Here is a 27806-nt window from a genome sequence, read left to right as displayed (position 1 = left end):
TATTACTAAAAATAACGCGAACCTTGCAAGCGTTGCCACCCTAGATGTAAACATTTTTCGGGATTTTTTGCCTCCAGATATTTTAACATACAAAAATAAACTCTAATTCGGAATTTATTTAAACGATATACGTGCTTTAACGTTCTAAATACAAATATAATAAAAGCCCGCCAAGTATTTTTGAATTCAACACTGCTATCTGCACTCTTCTTGCCCACGCAGCTCTTACGGCGCTTGCGTCCTATTGCTGGTCCCTCGCACACCCTCGAACAGCTGATGCCCCAAACAGCCCCACACCGAGTTGATGAACCTCTATTTTCGAGCGAAACAGCGAGCGGTTCGGACGCGATTTTGTATCGGGTTATTATTTGGGTTGTTACGTTCTCCGCGGTCGTTTCTTGTTTCTTTGTTTCGTCGGTTTTTCGCGTGTGCAGGCGCGCAGGCAAAACTAATCATACATAATCATACATTTTCGTGGAGAAAAAACACACGGCAATGTAAATGTTTGATTATTTTCATTTAAAACGGAGCCAAACAACTGTGAATGTGAGTGTGTTTGTGTGTGTTTGCTGGCTGCGTGCTTGTGTGGAAAAGTGAAAATGCTATTTGGGCCATAATTGTATTGAAATTCTTAGCAACAACAAAGCAACACCTCGAAATGGTAGCAAAAAAATAAAATTAAAAGAAAAAGAAAAGAAAAACCGAACAAAACAGAAATAACAAAAAAAGGTTCAGGCTAAGAAGTGGAAAAAGTGAGCGGCGTTGGGATTTTTCTGTGCTGGCTGGCCAAGTGAAAAAGGTCTTAATTGAATAAATATTAATCGGAAATTCGGCTTCGCGGAATAATAATAAAAAGTAATTAATGTCTCTTGTCTCGCTCGCACTTTCTGCCTGACCTCGGTTATCATATGTTCAATGTTCTTGTTGTTGCTTCGAATGCGCTGCAACATTTTGTTTTGTTGCCATGCTGAAAATTGTTTTCATCCCTGCGTATAAATAGTTTCAAATATATATAATAATAAAAAAAACCCCAGGGAGGGAATGAAAAAAGTTCCCCAAACAAATCAATTGATCGAGAAAAGGAGCAAATAAATCCACGTCTACGCTTTTATTGCTATTATTTTATTGGGTAAGTTTTTTCGTTTGAATCAAGTTACCATATTAAAAATTGCAAAGGCAAAAGTCGGAGGGAAAAAAAACATAATAAACCACAGACGGCGGCAATCTACAGAAAAAACAAGTTGGTTGCCAAGAACCAGTTAAGCGTTGCAGACCAACTGCCCCTCCCCCCGCTCTTCTCCCCTAAAACCGTTGACGGGTTTTTACCTGCCCGCATCATCCCTCTCGCTCCCTCCCGAGCACACAGCATCCGATCGTTCTGGCTTTTCCCTCTCTCTCTCTTGGACTCTACCCATCTTTGTCTCGCCGGCATTTAATAAAAGGCAAACAGATTCAAACAGTCGCGGTTTTGACTTTACCTCTTTTATGCGGCTTTGGATTTCTTTGCACAAGCACTGCATTTGAGATGCTTGGCCCACGGTGCACAGTGGTAATAACCTACAATTTGTAATGTAGACTGGGAAGAAACAGACCCCCCACATTGATAAGGCTAATTGGGTGGTCATAATCTAATTTTACTTGTAGAAGGTCAAAAGATGAATTCTTTATGATATATTATCTACAAAATCTTTTTAAGATCCCTATAATCATGGGCAATTATATAATAACTAATTTTCTGGAATTTTTTAATAATATATTTTATTTTTTTTAGTCGTAAAAAAATAAATGAATTTGAAACACTAGGAACATATAATTCTGGCTCAATATTAAATATTTTAGGTTACCAGCTTTCTTTTAAAATGAATCTATAAAGAACCTCTGTTTCTGATCAACACTTCAGTAGATGCAAATAGCAGCTGTCAAAAATTTCCGTTATTTACCTGAGCGGAAAAACAAACTAAAGCCCTTTTTACCTGTGACATGCTTAAAATTCCATCAATGCGCATTTTTTATTGCTCTATTTTCGTATGCTGTAAAAGGCAAAGGGGTTACTTGAATTTGGTTAGAAAATGGAAATTTTGAGACCGCTCTGGGACTTATTTTCTTGCCAACCACTGTGCGGTGTCTTTGGGTATTTCTCCATCTCTTCCCCTCCCCATTTCACCATCTATTCAATTGAGTTCAACGGTAGTTGACGTTACTCGCTTGCTAATTGCAGTTGAGAGAGAAAGAGAAAGAAAGAAAGAGAGCAAACAACAACTTTTAACTGTTACTTGATGCGTTGTTTGCTCGTTTGTCTCTGCTTCATGCAATCTATTAGTCGCTCTCCGTCGCACGCCCCCACCCCCACTCACCCTCTCTCCGTGGCTCTCTGTTGCTCCAGGTACCGTTAAGACAGAGCTTGGAGGCAATTGACTCCGATTCGCAATCCGCAATTCGCGATGCAGTGGAAGCGAAAACAGAAAAAGACGAAGCAGAGACAGAAAGAGGAAGAAACAACGGAAGCAACCGACTTATCTCCTGTTTTTACAGTTTAACGCCGCCGATTATGGTTCGCTTAGTGCTCATTTAATGTTTATAACCAAAATATACCCACTGTTTGCGACGTGTCTCAAAGGCAAATTACACTTATCGCCAGTACAATAGACCTATCCATATGTATCCTAATTAAAATGTATTTATTTATTTATTTATTTATATAAAGCTAGCTTAAAGTTAAAACTATAGGCTAACTAAAAAATAGGAGCTCTAGCAGCGTAGGCCTTCAGATAAAATTGTATTTTATTTCAATATATTCCATGGTTTATTACTTAATTGGAAAATGTAAAGTTTTACGAAATTACGAAGTTACACGTTCTTCCAGAGGTTAAATAGTATTGTCATATAATCTTTTTCAAGCGTAACCTTTCGAAATTGTCAAGTTAAATACACTTTATAAATATTTCTATAACATGTTCCCCTTCAAATTGCATTTATTTTAAAACCTGTTAATGTTACTGCCTTATTCAAGGGATTTTCCAACCCGAACAGAACCTATTCACATTAACAAATAATAAGATCCACTAATAGATGGTTGTTAAAGCTAATTGCTAGCCACTACAATATGTTTGTATGCAATTATCAAAGATTATCAAAACCAAATACTATAAGCTACTATGAAAAGCTTATTCTAGGCTTCAATTTGCACAATATACAATGTATAATTATTCAGTTTGCCCGCGGTTGTACATCATAAATATGAGTGTGGAGTAGCTTATATCCCCCATTCTTAGATTTCTGCGTAATTCCAAAAAGTTTTATTTTTTATGGAATTTCAATGCAAAACTTGTACAGGAAGTTCTTGGCAGTTCCAAAATGGTCATAGCTTCAACTGTTGTGTCGAAGAACGTGTAAAATGATAAGCGAATTCCGGGGAAATGCCATTCGAATCTGGGTGTACGAGTACGTGGCTTCGACACATCGCGTGGCTTTCAGTTACGGGGTCTTATCACTACGTCAGCTGGCTGCTATATAAATATGTATATTCCTAGTCTTTAATATATACAAAACACTACATATTCTACGCTTTCAAGTGGTTCAGTCACACTTTTGGTTTATTTAAAGCAATCGCTGACCCTCCAGGGAAAATGTTTTCGATTTGTTCCTGGCCTAACTTAATTGATTACACATTGCGTTCTTATGGTTCTATGGCGATTTGGTGCTAGTTTTTGTTTATGGTGTGGATAATAGAATTTGCGATTGCGGATAGGCAAATCGCATGGATTGGATTCATAAAACTCCCTTCTGACATTATGATTTGTGCTTCACTTTCTGTTATCGCTTGATTTATAACGTCTTTCTTATCGTTCCAAAGTTTCTTTGTCTTTCATTGTGACAAGAAAAGCTTTGTGTCTCTATTTTAGGTATAGGTACCATTTTACAAATAAGTTTCAGTACTTTCTTATTTAAGGATATTGTTTAGCTTAGTTTTTTGCGCAACAGCAGACGCTGACAAGTTCTAAAAATAATTTAAGGGAAATCACATGTGTTTACAAAACAAGATCAAAGTGAAATCATTCAGATAACATTGTGCATTTCTGCTGACCACAAACAAAGAATATTTACCAACCTAAATTGAATTTCATTTCTATTAGAGCTACTGTTTTCGTTATCGCTTTCTGTGCAATTTAGTAGGCTTTATTTCTGGGTGCCTAATTTATGATCCCATTTTTGGCTTGTATTCTTTATCAGTCTTTTTTAACGTTTCTATATTAAACATTGTTATATGATTTAAGCAAATGCTATCTGTTTTTCTTCAAAATATGGAATAGAATGTGTGTTTTTCAGTTGTTATACCTTCTTAAAACAAGTTAAGCCAGATCTAAAACTTGTTTGCAGTTTTTACTGCCCTGCACTTTCTGGTTCATAGAAAACAAACTACTTTTGCTTGTTTTCTTTTAACTCCCTTTACTCCCACCTTTCTGCCATTAATTTTAATGACTTGCAATTGAGCAGTCCTAAGTGGAGGGTGCAGATGCTAGGCACCTATTGTTATATTACTTACTTAGTTCGTATCGAAAGCCAATCGATCTCTGGCACCGTTGCAAATTAAGAAGGAATGCGAATAATTGAATACATTAGTATGTTAATTTGGCTTCGAGCGCTTTGCTTAGGTCAAAGCTTCAATCAGACGTATACTAAGTGTAGGTGCACAGCTGTTGAATAGTTGGCGATGAGTTAGGGCTGCTTCGTGAGTCGTGATCGAAGAATCTTTCAATCGAAATATAAAAAATAATTATTTAATATTAACTCCTCTTTGGAATATAATAAGGATAGTATTTTTTCTATATGAAAAATGTTTAGCACCCTGTAAAAACAGGTTTTAAGCACAGATTTTTGAAAATCATCAATAGAATTTTTTTAAAGAGTAAAAAAAGTTTTAAAAATTCATCGCAAATTTAGATAATATCCTAATAAAATTTGTTAATGGTCCAACCCTTAAGCTATGCTTAAGCTAATTATTGAAATAAATAATTTAAAACAAATTTATGTTCCATTTTCACATTTGTTTTATAGTTTGCAGAACTTTAACGATCCAAAATAATAACTTATTTTAAACCAGAGTTCGATTTCTTGTCACGAGCTCTTCTCCATCACAAAAGTTTGCCCTGTCTGTCAACAGTGGTGACGATGTAATTGAAAAGATAGCAGTAGCGAGTGGAGGCGCCCCCGTCAACAGTTTCTAATTAGTTGTGAAACTTTGTGGCCCCTTCGCCGCCCATTGTGGAGATGGGTGTTTTCTTTTTTGCTAGTCTGAAATTTGTCTCGTCGCCGCGAATATTCTCAGAGTGTCGGAAGATTTCCCATGTCAAATGCCAAAGCATCGTAAATTTCGAACTCCATTGTTCAGACTCACAAAGATGCCTTAATTAAGCAGCTCGCAGAATTAGCATACGAACAATTTTATGGAGAGTATAGATAGAGATTTGTATGCTATTTGTCGTGCTCGTTGACGTGATAAGATTTATACTAATAGCGAGTTCGCCACAGAACTGCCTAAAATAATTTATGGGAGTTAAAGTCTAAGTTTTAAGGTGCGCAGTTGCATTAATTCGTTCATACTTATTGTATATTGTTATCGGTGGAAATAATTATTCATCGCTCAGATTGCAATATCAATTATACGCCCCGATGTACGGACATTAATATCTCGAATGGAAAAATGGCACAACAGCTGGTACCCCAGTGCTTTTGAACCCGATAAATTGTTCAGCTTTTAAGTTAATGACGGAAAAGAACGATAAATATGGAAGTGGAAGTTATGATAAGGAAAATGTGATTCATATAGGAACTTCAGTTAAATAAAATATTTAATCGAAGTTCCAATTTTTGTTGGATTTGGGTATTGTTGAAAAATTATTTATTGGCCTAAGAATTTGAAAAGATGAATCGTTCTTGAAAACAATAAATACATTTCTGAAAGATCTGTATACAATAGCCTGGAATTTACCTTTTGACCAAATGGTTGAGATCAAATTATGATAGATCTGTATAATTGTACAACGCGAAACAATTGGTAAACAATTAAAAATTGCGCATTGAAAAAATAAAGGGTTATAGTTGAGGTACTTTACCCACTGAACTTTTGATTATCCAATTTTAATTGTTTTAAAATGATTTTGTAATCTTAGATATATTTCATTAAATGTTTGAAAGGCTTCGGCTAGCATTGTATTCAAAAAAGATATGCGCCTCAAATTATAATAATTACTAAACATATTGTTTGCTTTTATTTGCCCGCTTTATATGTATATATAATTAATTTATAATTGGCCTGACCATAAATGCGTTTTCAATGCAAGGTCGGGCATTTATTGAACTGAAGTGAACACTTAAACGAAAAATATTGCCCAAGCAATTTTAAATATAAATGGCTAAAAGGCGATTCTTATGTGAATTTTTCACCTTGTCAATTGCTGCTCCAATCGTTTTTCCCCGAGATCAATAACAATGACAAATGGGCATCTTAGACATCTGGCATCTGTTCTGTTTGGTTTTTGGTTTTGTTGCTATTGAAAATGCAATGAACTTTACAGCACAATCGCCATTTATTTTTATCTTTGGTCCGCTCCCGTTTCTCTTTGGCTTTTTGGCTTATTTCGATACCGATTGTGGTAATCGCACCCGGTTTTGGGCTTGGCCTGATGGAAATGTTTATCTCCACGGTTTTATTTCGCATGTGCGTGGCTAAAAATAATTTCGATTTTGTTATGGCTCCTGCTGCTGGTACTGCTGCTGAAAGTATCGACAACCGCAAAAGCTAAAAGCCAGATACGGATACCTCCACATACGCAGATATAGATACAAAGGCACTTCGAAGTCGGCCATTGAAGGGGCTTCCACTAATTAGCCGGGGCAGGAGCGAACTTATCAGTCTGGCCGCCTTCTTGAGGTCGTTTAACCCATCGGGGCAAGTAAAATAAATCAAGTTTTGGCACTCGAAAGTCTTTTCTAGTAGCTCGTAAAACGGAAAGAAAGGAAAATTAAAAGTCGCAGACAGACTTGGTAAAAGTTTCGTTCTTTTCTCTATTGCACTTTTCTTTTTTAATTTTATTTTTTTTCCATTCTTGTCTGTTGTGTCTTTTTATGGTTCTTAGCCATGACAATGTCAAAAACCCAATGAAAGCTAAATGACTAAGCATACTACTAGGAGAACTACAAAATGGGCAAGGAAATGTAATACCAAATGTTTTAGCAAAGAAAGTTTTATTTCACCGTGTGATTTATGATTGCCCAAAATGATTTTACTAATTTAAATCATATAAAACCAAGGAAATAAGATAGAAAATGTATAGCTAAACTCGGTCGTGTGCCAAATTCATTTTTAGCTTTCTTATGCCCACCGCAGATTCTTTTGGTGTTCGTAAATATAACGTACATATATAGAAACCGCAATCGGATGTACATATATGCACATCTATATATTTGGCAATTGTATTACGCCATGGGGCAAGTTTGCTCTTCGAAATGGCTTCCCAAATTAGTTCATCGCCCATTGAAAAATTAAGTTAATTTGTATTCCATTGATAAAAGTGGCAAAAATTACTTGCTTTAATTAAAACATGTGTATTCGAGAAAGACTTTGGGTAAAAAATAAAGCAGTACTTCGTTAATCGATGAAAAGTAAACATTTTAATTTATTCAAGTGTTGTTCATACAAGATATGTATCTTTAAGTAGTGCGTAGCATGGAAAGTTGAAAATAAATATTTTATTGTTATTAAATAAAGGCGCTTGGCCCTGAAATCAACAAAAATATGAACATAATAAGGTAATGTTTAAATAAAAATGTGAAAAATGTTGTATCTTGCTTGGAAAACTAAAAGTGATGCAATTGGATGTAAACATTCAACCAGTCTCTTTGCATTTTTATTATCTTTTTCGGATCGCGTTTGATGTGAAGACATTTGAACAATAGAAGGCCCCTCTTTATGTGGCATCTGTTTATTGAGTGGAATGATGAATGAATTATTACTGTTCTCTTAAGAAGTTGAACATTCTCGAATCAACAGAATCGTTCAAGGCGAAAAATTATTAACTATTTCTTTGACCGGAAGTCCGATAGGCTTTATATGACCATTCCAAAATATCAAAGAACCTAATCAAAAATTCAAAGAATTTTTTGTAAACAGGAAGTGCAGCACGCGCTGTTTTTCAGATACCAGTTTGCCTAGACTTTGCTGTTCGCCAATTTGAAAGAAGGTTCCAATAACATTTGACCTTGCTTTCGACACTTTTGACAGCTCAAAAATCAAAGTTCAAGCCCAATGTGAAAATTGTTTTTTATTTTTCGGACACCTTGAACTTTTTTTCTGTCACTGCGGCAATCGATTGAGTTGAAAAATCTTGAAAAGCAGCTGTGAAGCCTAAAAACAACAGAGGGCAACCCACATGCAGGTTTTGGAGTAGCAAACGCCCCCATTCCCTGCACCCGCGTTACGCTTGACCTTGTGGGTCTTTGGGGCCGCTTCTGCTCTTTTCGTGATGTTTTCGGGTCGGCTCTTTGGCTTATCGGAAGCCACAAGTCTTGAATCAAGGGCAAGCTTTAAAAGCACGCGTTTTTATTATTATATTTCGTTTTCATATTTTTGGTGGTTGAGTGAGTCGGACGGGTTCGATAAACTTTTGGGCAGCAATTAAACAGTCTCGTTATGTTTTTATGGCTTCGAATGTAATTTGTAATCGGACTGATCTGTTTCCACCTTTCGATCTCTCTTTGTTTAGCAATTCATTTCGCTAGTTGCATAAAAATATATATGCCTTTAGTTTGTATTACTTGATCGGCACACTTCTGTTAAATCTTTACCAAAATCTACTGACGACTTTCTTTTTGAGTATATTTAGTACAGTATTTTTAGAATTTTTTGGAAAATGTTGAGGATGTGCAAGCATGTAGATTTTAAAACACGAATCCTGAAGCTGATCCGGTGCAAATATAAATACATATATACATTCCTTATCAAGAAGCAACTTTTAAGAATTCGTTATAAAAAAATTATGTCATAAAAAGTCAAATGAATATGAATATACATGTGTATATAATATGTACTACTTATACATAAATGCTTTCAGTAAAATTAAAAACAAAGTACTAATTTAAATTCCATCTTCAAGGCTACAACATTTAATGAGTTAAACGTTGTTTTTCATAACATTTCCATAAGTACCTAGAAACGATAATTATGTCAGTCATTCCAAAAAAAATAAAAATGAAAACGACAAAGTCGAAATGGACTAATATTATTATATAATAATGTATTATTTACCTTATATATAAATTTCATTCAATTAATGGCGACTTTTTTTCATTTTCAGATGATGATGGCTTCTGCAATTCAGGGGTCAGTGATGAAACCCCCAACATTCGTGTCCAGGTGCTAGGATCAACTTTTGCATCGCTTTAACAACAGCATTTGGAGACTCGAATCGGGATACAAACTCCCACCTACACCGAGATAAGCCGCAGATAAACCACACATATCCGAGGTAGATCGTGGCCAGGCCGAAGAATTTAATCTGATGGTTGTGGCTTGCGAAGATGCCTTCAGCGAACACGGAAGACTTGCGGCGAAAGTTTCTAGTAGTGCAGCAGCAGCGCTCAGCACCGCCCAATCTGGCTGGCGACAGTCTGCCCTCGGCGATACCCAATGTCGGTGTCAACTCCGCGACCACCAGCCTGATGATGACGACGTCCACGGGCCTGGGAGGAGTGACAATGGGCGCTGGAGAACCCGAGCGAACCTATGTCTTCCCAGGCGGCAATCCGCTAGTAGGTAGCGCACCTGGCGGAGGACAGGGCATTCCCGGAGTGGCCATGGCGGCTCCCTCGAGGGGCCATGCCCGCTCAATAAGCCATGGCGGAGGAGCCATTGTCGGGGCCAACGGACGACCCATAAAGTCGGCCATGAAGGGCCATCAGCGGGCCTTTTCGCAGGGTCAAATCACAGATTCACCACCTGGAAGTGCTGCGCCTGCGGGTAGAGGCCATAGTCGCGTGGGATCCAAAACGGATTTTATCCTGCCACCGGGTCACAAGGAGGAACCGGCGAGGGAACCCTCGGCGCCCACATCAGCGGCTGGGGGGCGTGGCCATTCGCGGCAAGCCTCGAGATCCGAATCAATATACACACTCCGGCGTACAGAAGTACCGCCCTGGTGGAAACGACTCAGCCTGTGCAATTACAACACCGCCGATAAGTTGGAGGAGCGGAGCTATCGGATGGTGGTGCCCAATCACACGGTGCCACCAAAGACACCCAAAAGGGACCATCCCAATGGGCAGTTTGTGGGCAACAAGATACGGACGACGAAGTACACGCTGCTCTCGTTCATACCGAAGAACCTGCTGGAGCAGTTCCATCGAGTGGCCAACTTGTACTTCATCTTCATCGTCCTGCTCAACTGGGTGCCAGAAATCAGCGCCTTTGGCAAGGAGGTGGCCATGATACCGGTGCTCTTCGTCCTGGGAGTGACGGCCGTAAAGGATCTCTTCGAGGATCGGAGAAGAAGGGCGTCCGACAAGAGGATTAATAACACCACATGTCGGGTGTACGATGGGTGAGTACAATATAATAGGACGCTGATATTATTTATAACTAGAAATTGTTTTTAATTAAAAAGTGAATGAACTTAGCCCAAACCATTAAAGTAGTATTAATATGACTAAATTTCCATAAGTAAATAATTATCTATCTTGATTCATCGATTGATTCATATCAGTAAACAAAGGAAAATATGGAAGGTTAGGTTCTACCACAATCAGAAATTTGATAATAGATAATGAAATCCTTAAATCGCAAAGTTGATTGAAAGTTGTGCTATACATTTGTATTTAAGGCATATAAAGGCAGGGAGCGATAAAGAAATTCTAAAAGACGTTGTATTCCAATTGGCTGAACAAACAATGCAATTGCCAAGGAGGACTTCATTCACAGAACTAGTTTAAACCAACGAAAATTTAAATAATTGAATTATGTGCCCAATTCATTCACAAAACCAGTTTAAACCCACAAATAATATTGTCAATAATGGGACAAGTGCCACAAGCCCGACACATTTGCCCACTATACTTACAATCTCCCCGACAATTTGTCAATTTCCCGTTAGGAAAACTTTCCAGAAGTCTTTTGTGAAAAGTAAACCAAAGCAAAAACATGACTACGGTTGCCAGATTTCGAACCCTCCGGGCAAGACAGATTTTAACGAGCCACTTGGCTTTGGTTTTATTTACGTCTGCCTCGGGTTGCTCCTATCCCACCCCATCGACCACTGGTTGCTGATGTAAATTGTTTGTCCCGTCTGCGATTTGTTGGTATACCTACATATTTTAAAACGTGATCTAGAAATCGATAAACTGCCAGGAGAGCAGAAGCAACCACGGCAACAATAACGCTGGTTAAACTTTCCCTCACTGTTTGAACTAAACTTTTCCCCGGGCCCCCCTTTCTTTTCATTTCGCTTCGGCTGTCTCTTTTCTGCCGTATCTTGGGGTTTGGGCTTTTGTCCCACATTTGCGCGTGGTTGACGCATACTTTTTACCTACCTGCCCTCACCTTTCGATGGCCAGACTTTCCAACCAAGCGACAATTTACTTGCATTGCACGTGGACATACACGGAAAACAAATTCTAATTAATTTGGGGGTACACTAAATGATACTTAGGTATTATGATAAAATAAAAACAAATTAAAAAATATTTTATCACTAATATAATTTGCAATTTTTTAGGGTTTTTTGATTAATAATTTTAGAAAATAAAATTATAGATACCAAATATAAGATAACGCTGTCATTATACTTTATATTTGTATTTTAATTTTCTTCTGATATGAAACCTGATGCATATTATAGTCTCAAGATTTAATGCAAAATCATAAGGGAATGAGGATTTCATTGAAGTGCTTCAACCTCAATTGTTTTCTTTCAACGTTTTTTCCTAGCTTTATCTCAGCTAGTTATTCAATTGTTGAGTTGGTTTCCCGTTTGTAGCCAAAAAACCCACAGAAGACAAAAAGACAATGGCCCCAAGAAATCTAAACAATAAAATGTTGGCTCTCCATTTCAATCCATGCAAACCTATTTTTTGCTCTATGTGCTGACCAATGAACTTACACATTGTTGTTGCTAATTATATTTGCATTTCCCTATTCTCTTTGTCGCTCTTTGCACAATTGTCATAAACCAAAGAGATTTTGTTGTTGGTCACTGTTGTTCGCAAAACGTGTCTGCACTGTGGTTCAAAAAGTGTGGTTCCAAATTGTGGTGTATACATAAAAGTTGTTAATAAAAACAACTAAAGTTTTTTATAAAAAGCGCTTAATTTCCTTTGAAAGTATTTTTTCTATGAATATTTTTATTTGTATATAAATTAGCATGACTTATAAAAAGATTTTCCAAGAAGTAGCTTTAAACAATGCTTATGAGAAAGTTTAAAATAGGTTCCCTATTAATATTATTATTATTAAAATTTTATACCGATAGTCAGACAAAAACTTCGATCTATGACATACCACTCGAGCCCACCATCCATCCTTTTCCAAGTTGCCGTTCACAAAAGCCACACGTTACATGCAAATAACACGCATACGAGGCCCACTAAATATGGCAGTCGGAGCCAACCGACTGGACAACTGACTCACAGTCGGTTGGGGCTGAAAACCTCGGTACAGTGAGGCAGCGGGACTGAAAAACAGGCCTACCAGATCTCGTACACTTACCAGTGGGGGCAGTGTTTCCAGTTTAACGGCCCTGACCATCTCACGCTTGTCCGATTTTTGTCCACGAATCGAATTCAAGACCATGTGCAATGATCGCCGCATGAATCATGATTGCGAACTCGAATGGCGGTGTGAACTGCTCGAGGTTTCTTAGCTCCATCTTTCACTATCATTGTGATTACGAATGAACAAATTATTGGATCAAGGTGAACTGAAAAAATTTTCCCATTGAAAGATATCTAGATTTTATTTAAAAGGTTTCTCTTCTTTTTTGCAACAATTTCACATTTAAATGTCGTGTTGATTGCAACCCAATCGAATCGTTTTTGATGTGCTAACCGGGTGATTAAGCCCAAATTGAAGTGTGAAAAGTCTGCGGGTTTAATTATTTTGAAATTAAATTCACACAAAGAATTCCAAACAAAATTAGTCACAGATACGTAATCAGGAAGCTTAGGGAAGTATTTAAAGGTATTGTCCACATAAATTTGCTATAAAATAATATATCAACGGCAAATGTGGGTCTTATGGTGTGAATCATAATATACCTACTTTTTTTTTTTATCAAACTTGAGAAAATGTACGAAACTTATGTAAAAATCTAGAATGACTCAAAAATAATTGAATACACCAACTTGAGCATCCAATGATTCATTCGGGGCTCCACTTTATTATGTTGACTTGAGTCAACTCTCAGTGATTTACGGTTTCAGTTATTTTGTTATTGATATTCCCAGCAAAGAGGCATCTCTAAAATAGTGCAATAAATTTGCAATTAAGTTACTTTGTGCCTCTTGGGGACAATCGAAAGATGCAGTGGTCAGCAAAAAAAAAATTACTTAACGCTTATCAAAGTGGAGACGAGGTCAGACCACAGCATTTTCTGCTAAATGGTTTAAGTTTTTCGCTTACAGAACAAAATGCCTTATGCAAGGCATTATGAAACACTTCAGCGCATCTGGCGAACTGAACGATATACGATTTTTCTAGTACTAGCCGGAAACAGTAAACAATTTCCACTCGTTGCAACTCGCCAATAAATGAAATATTTAAATTTTCATTTTGTTTCTTCGTGATTATTTATTGCCTCTTGTAAACATTAATGACCGAGATTTGCGGATTTGCAATAGCATTTTGGTATTTCGATGAAATCACCACTGAAATTCCCAAATTATTAATGAGGGAGAAACACGATCCATAAACTCAGCATTTTTATGATACCTAATTGCCATGTAAATCGAATTCCATTAAATAGTTGATTCATGCTAATTTTAGATCAAGGTTAATGTTAACGTAAGTGCTGAGTTTGTTACACCAACTTTACCATCAAGTTGAAAACCAAGTATAAAGAAACTTTGTTTCCACTTTCTGAACTTGACTTACCTTGGCTTAATAGAATAACTTTATAAATAATCAATATCCTAATTTTAAATTCCATCTAACCCCACGTGTGCTAAACTTATTAAAAGTTTATAGCCAGGACAGACTGAATAACCTTATTTAATTGTCAGTCTGAGATGGGCGTGAATCAGCTGCTGATTCTCTCAGTTGTCAAGTGTGCACTTTCACCGAAACTGCATGAATATATTCCGAGTGTTGGGTCAAACACCACAGCCGGAGCTCTATGATTCTGGTTCGGATTTTGAGGTCTTTGCATTAAATATAAAACACGGCCACCAAGGTTGTGGGAAGAATTTGTGTGGGGCACGTTGCGGGCTCGAAAAAGAGAGAACGCCAACCTTGAAAAGCAATCGCAATACGACCGCAGAACTGTATAACCGAATGTATCTGTCGGATGTGGTTCTAAAGCCAGTTAGATGATGACGATAATGGTGACGATCATCGGAATGAGAATATGACAGACCCCTGATAGTTATGCTCTACTGGGGCGTATCTGTTCTTGTGCCATTGCGCTGATCTCCTCCGTTTTTTGTTTGGTTTATATGGATAGTTTATTGTTTGTTCGTTTGGTAAAAGGCTTAATTTTTGCCTGCAACACATACAATGTAAAGCCCGAACTCATGACATTGAAAATGCTAAAATACAGCAACAGACAAACGGGTTTTTCATACCCCATTCAAGCAAACCGGTTGGCAATCATCGTTTACTGCCTCAGACTCGGTCTCAATCTCAAATCTCAGTTCCCCAGCCTGGGAGACTCATGTATGTGCTGGTACAGCGGCGTTTGTCTAGCAAGAACCACCGACACTCCATCTACATCTCCATCTCTGCCGGATTCCCAATCTTGGTGGTGGCTAAACCTGATGCCCCTGCAAAGCCCAAGCCCACCGTCTAATGGCCATGTTAACAAACCCCAGAGACCATTAACACCATGCTGCAATTGTCAGTTGTGTTTGCCGTTTGCTGTTGGTCAAGTTTTCCGATTTGTTTTCTTCATATTTGTTGTCTTCACTGGTTTTCTTGCAGTGTCACTGATCCGGTGGCTCGTTTCCAACTGAGTTGGGTTCAAGTAAAGCCAAAGCTCAGGGTAGAGTCTTGCTCAGGGACAAGTTAAGGGGAAAATATGGTCAGGCAGGTGATGGCTTTTCGCTCAGACATAGACAGATGCAATGAGAGGTCTTTGGCAATCTTTGAAAAATCTATGATAACCATTTTATTAGAAACTTAGTTAAAAATCTATTGTTAAACCTTAATATACATTTATTTATCAACAAATAGTCAACCGAAAACCCATTATTTATTTTGTAAACAAACTTTAATTAAAAAATAAGTGTTAGCTTACGTAAATGACATTTGTTAGATATCAGAACAGTCAAAACATGTCTTGTTTGCAGGAACTACAAAACTTGATATACAACAAAAGATGGAGCCTAACCTTCAAGAGAAATTCCAAGTAAACTCTTTGCAAAGCAATCGAAACACTTGAGATAATATTTGATCAGTGGCAATGACATACATACCTAGATAGAACATTAAATAGATATATCACGTACAAGAACTTGGAGATTATGAAAAGTGGAATAGTTTAACCCAGTTGTTCAGGAAGTCATGTATCTTGTTCCCTTTTTAACTATTTACTTGGTTACTTCAAACTTCCTTTGATTAGTTTGCAAATATCAAGAGTCTGAATTTCCGGGCCCGCCCTTAACAAACATTATCTGAAATTCCACCATTTTATTTGAATGGCATTAGTTGTTAACTGAGAGCAGGCCAACAGAGAACGTGATTGTTTGATCCTAATTTGACAGGGCCGAGCGGAAGACTTTATTTACCTTGTATCTGTTACACAATTTGCAATCAACAAATGCCCCCTACAATATTTACGCTCAGAACTGACTAGATGTTTCTTCCACTTGAATTCCACGTTTTAATTTAACATTTCCCGCTGTAATTCCACTTTGCCATCAAAAAACGATTGCCAAGTGCAAAACGCTGTTGAGATACAAGAGGAATCTCAGAGATAAATATGCCTGGCCAGATATCAAATGACGCTATGGGTAGTCCAAAGTAGTTAGGAGGCAAACATTTACTTTTACCAGCTATCAAGGGACCTCGAATAGCTCCACAGACAGAAATGCCGATAGATGGATGAAATATGAGAATGAGATACTGGGCATTCATTTGCCATCAGTTTGGTTGGATAGCTGAACAAATAAACTGACTTTTGTTTGGCCTTTCCCAATAATTGACCTTACTTGCAGTGCTGGCCGATAATTGTCATATGAGTTTTGCCCGCCTGCGGCAACATTCCTTCGCCTGGGGAAAAGAGCTTTATTAATAATTAATTTAGGCGGGCAATTGAGCGATGGCCGACAGACTACATATGTAGTTATACACATATGGTTAGGCCAACTTCTCATTTCAAAGTCCTCGATTGCGTGCAACGAGCTAATTACATGGCCAAACTGTCTTTTCATTTCTTCGCGACGGAGTTGGCCCAAGGTGGGTTAAGTATACACCCCAATAGCGGTAGTTTGGGCTCCATTGAACCGCTCTACGTACCGCCCACAACTTGTGCTTTAATAATGTTTACATGATTGATTCATGCGCGATGGCTCTTAGTCAAGTTAATGAGGCACTGTTTCTCTTTGAGTGCCAGTGTGCGTGGGCGTAACTACTCCACCTCCCACCACCCCAAAGAAAAACCTCACATGGTTCCATCGCTTGAATGGGTTAACTTTAAAAAAATCACTTTCGTGCTCTGTTTGCTTGGCTTTTGTTTGTTCGTTCTCAGCTGAGGAAATGGGTTTGCCACGTCGCCTTTTGGGTGCGCCTCGAGTGCATTAGCTCAGACCAATAAAGCTCGGAAAACCCAAGCACAGCATGACGGACATTGCAAGGACGACCTTCAAAGTGGTCTGACTTTATGATGTGGGCGGTGGTAGTTGTGGTTAAAGTTTTCATTAAGGAGAGCCGTTGATATCACCAACAGTTTAGATATGTTCTTAATTTAATTAAGCCCACGTTTAAAATGTAATTTTCTCTATAGAGAGAAAATATTCAAGTACATTGTCCATGAATTGAGAACGTTTGCTCTTAAAACTGTGTAAGTACATTTTGGTATCAATGTCCTCAATATTAGAACGAAATGTTGAGAAGAGAAAAGATAAATAGAGTTTATTTAACAAATTTTTGGTATGTATACACTGCAGACTTGTTGAGATATACAATGTAAATACCGCCAATTCGACTTGGCTCGAGCAAAACGAAAACATTTTCAACGTCAAAAATGTCATTCTATTTTTAAGAACTTTTTCTTTAATTGAGTTCTTTCAATAAACTCTTATACAAAATGTCAATGAAAAACATTAACCTAATGATTTTCCGGCATTTCCCCAGCGAGTTGAGAGTAATCCAAATACAAGATATCGATCCAAGCAATTAAACGAACCTACAGGCAATATTGTGCATATCAGAAACGAGTAAATATGTGTTCATTTAGCAGACCCAAGTTCACCGTCATCACAGCTACCTTTCAGTGTAGTACAGAGTACAAGGTCCGTTGTGGGGCCAACTTTATCAACATGGGCTCATCAGGATGGGATGGGATTTCCGGGGGATAGGGACTTATTAAATGCTGAATTATTTATGACAAAACAGTGCGGGGGATGATCCTGCCGTTAGAGTCCTTCAGGTTATGTTTACACAACCTGGCTAATGCTTCGTTGGCTTTTGCCTAATTTGCTTCTCTCAGGTTGGTAGTCAGTGTTTTTCATTCCCCATTCCCATGGTTGTCTAGGCAAGTGTAAGTTGTCTAATCGCCGACCCACGCATGTTTACACTGAGTCTACGGAAAATGCCTTTTAAATAACAACCTTGTCGCTACATGAACTTACATATTAGCGGATAGCAGACTTCCTCTTTCCCTCGCCAATCCCCATTCCCACCTCCTTTTCCGGTTTATGCTAGAACGTTTTATTGACTCTACTGACGGACGGAGGAGTCATGCGCATTTGCCCACTTCTATTGGCTGGCCAAGTTATGCGAACTTTGGGAAAATTACCCTACTGTTCCCAGGTCCATAACTACCTCAAACGAACATGCATGACCCACTTTGGCCACATAAATTTCCATGTACACGAAGGCAAGGAGGAAGGCAGTTCGGCCAGATGAGACCACTAAATAATGAAATGCACGGTTCAATACACTGAACACAATTTTCTCAGGGCCCATGAAGATCTTCTTGACTAGGTAATATCGCAACCCATGACGCAATTGACCTACATAAAGTGAGGCACACCATGTGCACTGATTCTTTGGAATAACATAAATGCCTGAAATCGCTGTTGCACTTATCTTATCGGTATCTTTGCATTCGATTTTTCACAAAGCAAAGCGGCTAATCATTACAAATATTCTCGTTACTCATTGATTGAGGTAAACGATCGAGGTAAAGTTTTCGAAACTTATGAAATCCGACTTTAGTAAAATCGAATCATATATCTGTCTTTGGCATACTCGACAGTCATTGTTAAAACTTCATTAATTAAATGAAACACAAAAAGGGTGGTAGATCAATGATAAACTATACGGGTAGATAGAAATGAGTCAGCTTAAATGAACATGCCATAAAATTTGATTTCTGAGAGACCTATGTAATTTCGTTTTTGAGTTAGATCGATACCATCACCATTTTAATTGACACACTGAAGGGGAGAAACAACTCGCATTGCACCCTTTAAGAGGGGCGTGTGAGAAGCGCGGAGAGAGGCGAGAGAAAGAATTAATTGCCGCTAGGGGGCGTTACCAACTCGACCCACATTTTCTCCCTCCAAATGCAAATCGAAATCGAAAACACAACTTGGATTTGGGTTGCGAAGTTGCGTGAGTTTCACTTTTATTCGGAGTGTCTTCTTTTTCGTGTATTGGGCAAACAATAATTCAGCAATCAACGTGCTCATCGTCGAGTTAAACTCGCATTAATTTTGCATTTCTCGAAAACGCCTAATAAATCGAGTCAGACCCGGTAATTGCGTTTCGCCAAAACGCCATTAAAGATTCAACGGCTCGAGACGCCCTCGGGGTAAATATGAATCCGCGTCTAAAGTGGGGAGGGCCCAATTAGGTGACATGCAATAAAGCAGGGACTGGTACAAAAAAGTTGTCTGAGTGAAACCGACGCCTTCGTTTCCTCCTGGCCGCATGTCCTCCCCGAGGGATACAAGATACCGCGACTGGCGTGGTGGGTGCACTACTTGGGGCTTGTTAATGGACTTGACACTTGGCCAACAGTTGGTCACGCGCCGCAAGTCGACGCCCATAATGATGATAATTACAAGACCAACAGCTGCCACCTTCTCGCCACAACTTGCACTTGTTGTTCCGCCCGATCCGGCTATTGAAGTTTTTGTTTCGTATCCATAGGAATATGATTAATGACGTGGGCTCTTCGGTCAGCGGGTGAGTAACGCTTGACCTAAAAACAGAAATATTATATATATCGCCAGTGAAAGTGACCACATAAAAATATGGCAAACTTGGAGTTGCAAGGAAAGTGAGAGGGAAAGCAAAATCAAAACAAATAAGCATGGGCATAAAAAGAACATCAATTAATTATAAACAATTGATCAGGTTCCGGTTGTAAAATGGGGATCGTTGCGACCTAAATTGGTTGTATTGTTATCAAATTACAAAATGAGGTGAGTCCCAAAAAGATAAGTGTGTCAATAAATTATTTGAAACAATGTGAACGTTTGAAAAATATTGATATTTTAAAGCAAAGATTAGTTCCTACCGGAGTACTTCAAAACTCATAACAAATTTGCGATAAAAAGAATAATAGAACATAAAGTCAAAACGAAATCGTTGACCTTATCAGAAGTGATTGATTAAGATACGACCTTAATTAAATTAACTTTAAAATACAGTTCTTGGAAACCTAAAGTTATGCCATAAAATACAAATATTGCTGGCTGGGGTGATCTAATAAAGACCTTAAAGACAATAAAGGTTTATTGCCCGCTTTCGTCATTTACAGGAATAAGGCACTTCAAAGTGAACAAATCAATATCTTATCAAAGGAAAAGCTTAATAAATTGCGATTACATTTGAAGAACCTGGTCGAGGTGGCCTGCTCTTGAACGTGATATGGGAACGACAGCCCATTGCAAGCACCTGTCAATTAGAGAATTGCATTTACCTGGATACAGACAAGAGTTGGTCGCTAGAAATGGCAACAGAAGACGGCGACAACGACAATAACAAATATAATTATATGGTCACAAAGGGGCTGAAAGGGGACGCTGGCAAATTGCGTTAGAGTGTGCAATCTTGCTAATGACCCAATTAGAACGATGGCCAAACAGCTTTCACCGAACTGCGACCCGACCTGTTTTCCCTTATTTTATTCTGCTGTAACTCTGTGTGTCGGCCAGGCTGACAGGACATGTCAGAACCACAATCTGGATTCAGGCATTGCAAGGACAGTGCCGACCACACAATGAAAAGTTCAGGGCAGGCGGAAGGAGGCAGGAGGATTGCTTTGGTCGAGGGTCGAACACGCGACTGTTAAAAAATACATTTTCCAACTATAACAATTTCACGGCTGACGAAGTGAACTTGAATGAAATGGAATTGTCCCTGTCCTTGCACTTCCCACTCCCTCGGCAAACTCTCTTTCATAAATATCTAAGCAGGGCAAAGATGACGCCATTACATGATTCCAGACCAAACAGACATGCGACGCACGAAATTTTACAAAAAACCATGAAAATAACAGAGGAGCACTTTCACAGTGACGCAGGGAAAACTCCAGCACCCACTCACTACCTCCTCCTCCTCCTCATCGCCATCATCTTTTTGCCAAGGTCGAGGCCAAGTGGTGGCACATTATTTCGCAATTTACTTGTTACTTTAATAACCGACCCACATGCGAGCCCTGACCGCCAACCCACAGCTCTCCACTTGGCACATCCCCACCATTAACAAAGCACTTATCCCAATCCCTGACCTTAGCCCGCCCTAAACCACTAACCAAATAACCCAGCCAAACCAGACTAAACCAATCCAAACAGTCCAACTTAACTCGCATGTAAATTGTCTTGCGTGGCGTGCGGACCATCAATGTGTTCATTTGACAATAATTGAGTTTCGGTTATGACGAGCATTTCATGAATATTCCATGGAATGTATATCTGTATAGGTATGACAGTCTGAGCGACATTTCGTGACCATAGGCTGACATTTTAGGGCTTGGTTCTTTGCCATTTTCCAATATTTGTTTAAAAAAAAGTTGCATTATAATAACTACTAAGGAAATATTTTAAATTAGATTCTAAATTAGATTATTCCTTTCGTTAAGGAATCTCTTCAGAGATTTCCCATAATTCTCCCAAAGTCACGATTAAACCAGGATAAAGTTTATTAAATGTAATCTCCGAAGAGATCGTTACCTTTATTCAATCTTCCTAAGGGGAAGGTTCAAGGAACATTTATTTGTTCCATCAACGTTCTATAAATGTTTTGTTCTATACATACAATCATTTTTTATTAATGTAGGTCATTAAATATAATAAGATGTCTGGTTTCCAGCAGCTTTTGTCCTTTTATCCCGAGTTTGACTAGGATTAAGTGTACATTTTTTGAGTTATGACAGATAATCTATAACAATTTCTACTATTGTTCTTTGGTTTCAGAGAGACGGAGCGGTACAAGAAGGTGAAATGGCAGGACCTGCGTGTGGGGGACATTGTCCATCTGTCCAACAACGAGACGGTGCCGGCGGATATTCTGCTGTTGCGGACAAGCGACCCCCAAGGGGTCTGCTACATAGACACCTGCGATTTGGACGGGGAAACGAATCTGAAGCGTCGCGAGGTGAGTTCCCAACAATTAGCCAACCCGGAATCGCTACGTGATACTACAGATATTTGGCATTTCTTCGCAGGTTGTACGTGGCTTTGAGGAGATGCAGAGCATTTTTGTGCCCAGCAAGTTTGTGAGTCGCGTGGAGGCGGATGCGCCGACAACGAAGCTATATAGATTCCATGGGGCCTTAATACATCCAACTGGGGAGCGTGTGCCCATATCGACCGAGTGCCTTTTGCTGAGAGAGAGCAGACTGAAGGTGGGTGAACCTTTGCCGTGTTCTAATGTGATTTCTTTAATCTAAACTGGGTGTTTGTTTCAGAATACGGACTATATCGAGGGTATCGTGGTCTATGCGGGACATGAAACCAAGTCAATGCTAAATAATAGTGGTCCAAGGTACAAGCGATCCCAGGTGGAACAGCAAATGAATATTGATGTGATATGGTAAGTTTGCGGATCGATGGGATTGGGGAAACAATAAAATTATTAATAACTATCCTGAAGAGAAGAAAAATGTAGTTTTTCATAAATATGCACATATTAAATCTATATGTTTGGTCTGATTACTTTCAGGTGTGTGATAATATTGTTGATATTGTGCGTTGTTGGCGCTGTAGGTTGCAGAATGTGGTTGAGCTCGTTTACCCAATTCCCGGTGCCATATCTGCCGCCGAATAAACTGACTGCCAATATGGAGAGCATGTGGATTTTCTGGACATATATCGTGATCCTGCAGGTGATGATTCCTCTCTCCCTCTACGTGACCATCGAGCTGTGCAAGATCCTGCAGGTCTTTCATATCCACAACAATGTCGATCTATACGATCAGGAGACTAATAAGCAGACGGAATGCCGAGCGATGAACATAACAGAGGAGTTGGGACAGATCCAGCATATATTTACTGACAAAACAGGTACTCTCACTGAGAACAAGATGATCTTTCGACGCTGCGTTGTAAACGGATCGGATTACAATCATCCGCCCTCGGAGCTGGAAAAGATATATTCGAAGCCAGGAGCTCCGGCTCCGCCGCTAATTCCGAATGATAACTTAAATAATGACATGGCGCAACTCACACAAGGAGTCTATCTCACACCACATGCGCAACGCATCCAAGAGTTCCTGGTGGTGCTGGCTATTTGCAACACGGTTATCGTGGGTGCCGCCCCCCATCGAGATTTGATGAATGCTAGTGGAATCATCGAGGTGCAGCAAATAGGCAATAGTCCGGCGAACCTCAAACACGGCAAGCAGCGACAGAAGCTATTGGCCAGCAGCACAACGACGACCACAAGGACAACCATAATAAATGGACCTGCGACACAGCAACAGGCTGTCTCCATTCCAGCGGATCGTTATATCCGCCTGGCGGAATCACGATCGGTGACTCCTTCTCCGCCGCCTAATCTACTCTTTGCGCTGCCAGCCCAGAGCCATCAGCCCACTCTCTCGCCTATCAGCAGTTCGGCGGAATCGTCTCCGAACTCCGAATCTGAATCACCATCACCGCCGATGAAAAACAAGGCGCTTTCCAACAGTATTTCGCCCACAGGAAGAGCCAAGGCGGTGATCAACTCTAAGATCACTAGTATAGCAACCTTCCTGAATGCCAAAACTCAGGGAAAGCGGTTGAAATTACCGTAAGTCTGTGCTATTATTGACTTTCTTAAAGACTTGACTTAACAGTTTGCCTTTCTCATTTCTAGATCATCCAAAACGGAGACGATTTACAGAACCGCCGATGGGCGGCCGCTTTACGAAGCCGAGAGTCCCGATGAGTTGGCCCTGGTGAATGCTGCCTACAGCTATGAATGCTGCCTGCTGAACCGCAGTGCCAACCAAATCTTGGTCAGCATGCCCACAACGGGAGCCACAAGGGAGTACGAGATCCTCAAGGTACTGCCCTTCGACTCCAGTCGCAAGTGCATGTCCATTGTGGTGCGGCAGATAGGCACCCAGGAGATTGTGCTGTACACCAAGGGTGCGGATAGCTCCATCATGCCCGTCTTGGTGCCCTGCTCGCATAACAGTCCCGAGGGTGAGTGGTTATTTTCTTATTATAATCTCAGATAAATGTAGAAATTCTTATTAATTCGATTCGTAATTGATTTTAGGCATCCTGCGAGAACAGACCCAGCAACAGCTGGATCGCTATGCCCGCGAGGGTCTGCGCATCTTGGTGATGGCCAAGCGGACCCTGAACTCCGCCGACTATACGGATTGGTGGGCGCGTCATCAGGAAATCGAGATGTCGCTGGAGAACCGCGAGCGAAGATTACGCGACTCGTTCGCGAAGTTGGAAAGCAATCTGACCCTGTTGGGGGCAACAGGAATCGAAGATCGCCTACAGGATGGAGTGCCGGAGACGATAGCATCGCTACTCTCCGCTGGGATCTCAGTTTGGGTTCTGACTGGCGACAAACCCGAAACGGCCATAAACATTGCCTACTCTGCAAAACTATTCACCCAGCAAATGGAGCTCATCAGGCAAGTAACTTGTTTAAAGCTTTATATTATATTTCTAATTTGATTTCTTTATGGTTCTAGGTTGACAGCACGATCCCGCGATGCAGCGGAAACAGCCATAAACTTCTATCTGACTGACATGGAGAATGACAAGACAACATCCTCGTTGGGCTATGGCCAGACGTTAAGAAAGAAACAGCGTGCATTGGTAGTGGATGGAAAGACGCTTACATTTATTCTAGATCCAAAGTAAGTTTAATTTGAGATTTTATTATCATTCCCTAATAACCATTATTGTATCTACCAGGTCCAAGCTGATTATGCCGTTTCTGCGGTTGTCCAAGCGGTGCGCATCGGTACTTTGTTGCCGTTCCACGCCGCTGCAGAAGGCGTACCTAGTCAAAGTTGTCAAAGAGGAGCTCAACCTGCGCACACTGGCCATCGGGGATGGCGCCAACGATGTGTCCATGATCCAGATGGCAGATGTGGGCGTTGGAATCTCAGGTCAGGAGGGCATGCAGGCCGTCATGGCCGCCGATTTCACTCTGCCCCGCTTTCGTTACCTGGAGCGCCTGCTGCTGGCACATGGCTATTGGTGCTATGATCGATTGTCCCGCATGATCTTGTATTTCTTCTATAAGAATGCGGTAAATCTTTCGCAAACATATATAATTAAAATATTTATAAATATAACAACACCCCATTCTTCCAGGCCTTTGTCTTTCTGATATTCTGGTACCAGTTGTATTGCGGATTCTCCGGCCAAGTGATGATGGATCAAATGTATTTGATGCTGTACAATTTGATATTCACCTCGCTGCCGCCCTTGGCCATTGGAGTGTACGATAAGCGTGTGCCCGAAGATCTCCTGCTAAAAAATCCATATCTCTATAAAAATGTGAGTTGTCAAACAAGTTGTGTTAATCTAAATGAGACCTGTTGAATGGTTCAAATTATCCATTAAACCGGCTATGTGATTACTTAACATTAACATTTGTCATTTCAGGGTCGACTGGGCGTAGCTTATAGACCGCATGACTTCTGGCTGATATTACTGGATTCCCTCTATCAGAGCTTGGTCATATTCTTTGTGGCGCTGTGCGCCTATGCGGAGAACGATGTGGGGATCTGGGAGTTCGGCACGACGATAACGGCGTCCTGCCTGTTCGCCAATCTCGTGCACTGTGCCATTGAAATACGTTCCTGGGTAAGTTAGTTAGCTCTTAGTTAATTATTACTATTATTCCTATTATAAATAAAGATGATAGTAAAGTTTACAAAACTAAGACTAACATAGGGGAGTAGTCGATTTTATAGTAGGTTAACCCAATTTAACTATATTTATTAATTTTTATATTAGATTTCATTGTATAAATTGTTTTTGTTTTAGGAATTGTATGATTGCTATGATATTTTCAGATGTTGGGTTCTTAAGAAAGTCGGTGGCTGGCGATTTTTAAGAAAATATTGCTTGTCCTGTGTAATTGCTGGGCATGCGTCTAGGATGTGTTTCAGGTTTACGTGAGGTGTTGAAATCAAGGAGGTGTTTGTGTGTTATGTTTGAGTGTCCCAACCGGATTCTTATAAATTTATTTATTTTCGTTATTCAGGCTAATTTCTTCTTTTGTTACGTTAGAGAACTATGATGTATGGGTGTTGTTACTGTTAATCATATATATTATATGTATTACCATATATTTTATAAATGTTATATTTCTTTTCAGACTGTGCTGCATGTCTTATCCATAGTGGTTAGCTTAGGTTCCTTCTACCTCTTTTCGTTTGTGTACGATTCGATGTGCTTGAACTGCTTCGGAGTGCGCTCCTCGTACTGGGTGATCTTTATGTGCTTCGGCTCTGCAGTCCACTGGCTGGTGATATTGCTCTCCACAGTGGTGGCTGTTCTGCCACGGTTAGTATGGGATATGCAGTAAGATCTACAGATTTTTTATTAATATCAACTATTTTTACAGCCTGCTCCTGACCACCGTGCGCATCTCGCTGTGTCCCGACGACAGCACCAAGGTTATCCTGCAAAGCAAACGTGAGCGCAGCAGAGGTGAGGGTTTGTTAGTTACTTGGTCGCGCTCCACGTCAGCCTCATCAATCTATAGGTAAAAAGGCACAAAATACTTGACCTGACAGCAAGCTGCAATTTTTCTTTGCACGATTTAATTATACCCTTTTGCGCATGCAATTTTTCAATTGTATATTTTTATGATTTTGTGTCTTTTTATTTGTACATTGCTTTCAAAGTTCGCTATATGCTGCCGCTCCCTATCTAAAAAGTACATTTAATTTTCCAGAATCACCGATTATGGGTCTAAGAATCAGATTATAACAACGATTACCTGATGGAGCGCCAAAATGCAATTCCTCGGCTATCTCAGCAGCAACTAGAATAAGATAACACGACTAGCAATCCACAAATGTGTACACATGTGCTTTCACTCTAAATATGTGGCCTTTGACACCGATTATTAATAATATTGCTTTAGTTTAGTTGATCCACTTTGGTCCGTAGGTTCCGAAAGCATTTAGCTTTAATGTACTTAGTGATCAATTGTAATGATTTGTTTAGCGAATGATTTGTTGCAGACGCGCTTAGATTTCCGAGTTATCGTTCCGAGTTTTAGTTAAAATGTTAAGGCAAGGAAAGCAATTGCACAATTGCACGCATGTCATAGTTTACATATTTATTTGTATATAAGTAGAGAGCTAGTGCTCTAGGACCGAACCCAACCTAACCGACTATTGTTAAAGAGAACCGAAAATACAATGCTAATTCACGTGGGTACAATGTACGATAATTTAAACTAGCTACTTATATATGTATCACCCTAACAGAAATACTTGACAATTCAAACACAACAGGACTCCATTGCGAGTCCGATGAAAAGGCTGTGATTCTACACTCATGAAGGATATATAATTATAAGATTATAAGATTATTATACACACACCTATAGACCTAGACTTGTACGTTAGTTGCATTGATTCAAGTATTGACAGAATTGTTTCTCACCTTCTGTTTCTTAGTTTGTTGTGTGAACAAGTGAATTTTTTACTTTTTTATTGAGACCATGCAATGACAAGTGGTAATAATCGATTGTTGTAATCCATTAGTTGTACTAAACCATTTACTCTACTCGTAGTCCTCTTCAAAAAGAATACAATAAGACAACCTCTAAATGCAATTCGAAAAACTTAGTACGTTAACAGGATGAATACCAGAGAGCAAAAATCGTTAGCTGAATATTTACATTGTTGAAAAGCAAGAAATCATTAAATGAAATAAATGTATATTTACCTAAA

General features: G+C 39.5%; 1 protein-coding gene across 4 annotated transcripts; it reads left to right on the top strand.

The window, feature by feature from the left end:
* Nucleotides 1-330: 330 nt before the first annotated feature.
* Nucleotides 331-27806, top strand: LOC119546458 (probable phospholipid-transporting ATPase VD). 4 transcript variants are annotated; one of them, XM_037852735.1, is made up of 16 exons: nucleotides 331-497; nucleotides 1001-1129; nucleotides 9354-10595; nucleotides 21850-22030; nucleotides 22101-22280; nucleotides 22344-22468; nucleotides 22598-23665; nucleotides 23732-24063; nucleotides 24140-24512; nucleotides 24573-24740; nucleotides 24799-25138; nucleotides 25204-25389; nucleotides 25498-25698; nucleotides 26216-26403; nucleotides 26465-26605; nucleotides 26798-26846. In XM_037852735.1, the coding sequence occupies exons 3-16, from the start codon at nucleotides 9577-9579 to the stop codon at nucleotides 26844-26846; spliced, it is 4551 nt and encodes a 1516-aa protein (XP_037708663.1). In that variant the 5' UTR covers nucleotides 331-497; nucleotides 1001-1129; nucleotides 9354-9576. The 4 variants fall into 4 exon arrangements, with proteins under 4 accessions (XP_037708663.1, XP_037708662.1, XP_037708665.1 ...); XM_037852734.1 differs by having other exon boundaries at nucleotides 331-546; XM_037852737.1 differs by lacking the exons at nucleotides 331-497; nucleotides 1001-1129 and having other exon boundaries at nucleotides 9577-10595; nucleotides 26465-26550; nucleotides 26798-27806.

Source organism: Drosophila subpulchrella, chromosome 2L (genome assembly GCF_014743375.2).
Source record: "Drosophila subpulchrella strain 33 F10 #4 breed RU33 chromosome 2L, RU_Dsub_v1.1 Primary Assembly, whole genome shotgun sequence".
NCBI classification, from domain to species: domain Eukaryota; kingdom Metazoa; phylum Arthropoda; class Insecta; order Diptera; family Drosophilidae; genus Drosophila; species Drosophila subpulchrella.
This window is presented reverse-complemented; position numbering and strand designations above follow the sequence as displayed.

What these genes read in the sequence shown, in the direction of transcription:
- LOC119546458 (XM_037852736.1), top strand. Translation starts at nt 9,577, where the DNA reads ATGCCTTCAGCGAACACGGAAGACTTGCGGCGAAAGTTTCTAGTAGTG. An exon ending in CGAATCTGAAGCGTCGCGAG is followed by an intron (nt 22,031 to 22,100) that starts GTGAGTTCCCAA and finishes ATTTCTTCGCAG; the next exon opens with GTTGTACGTGGCTTTGAGGA. An exon ending in GGAAAGCGGTTGAAATTACC is followed by an intron (nt 23,666 to 23,731) that starts GTAAGTCTGTGC and finishes TCTCATTTCTAG; the next exon opens with ATCATCCAAAACGGAGACGA.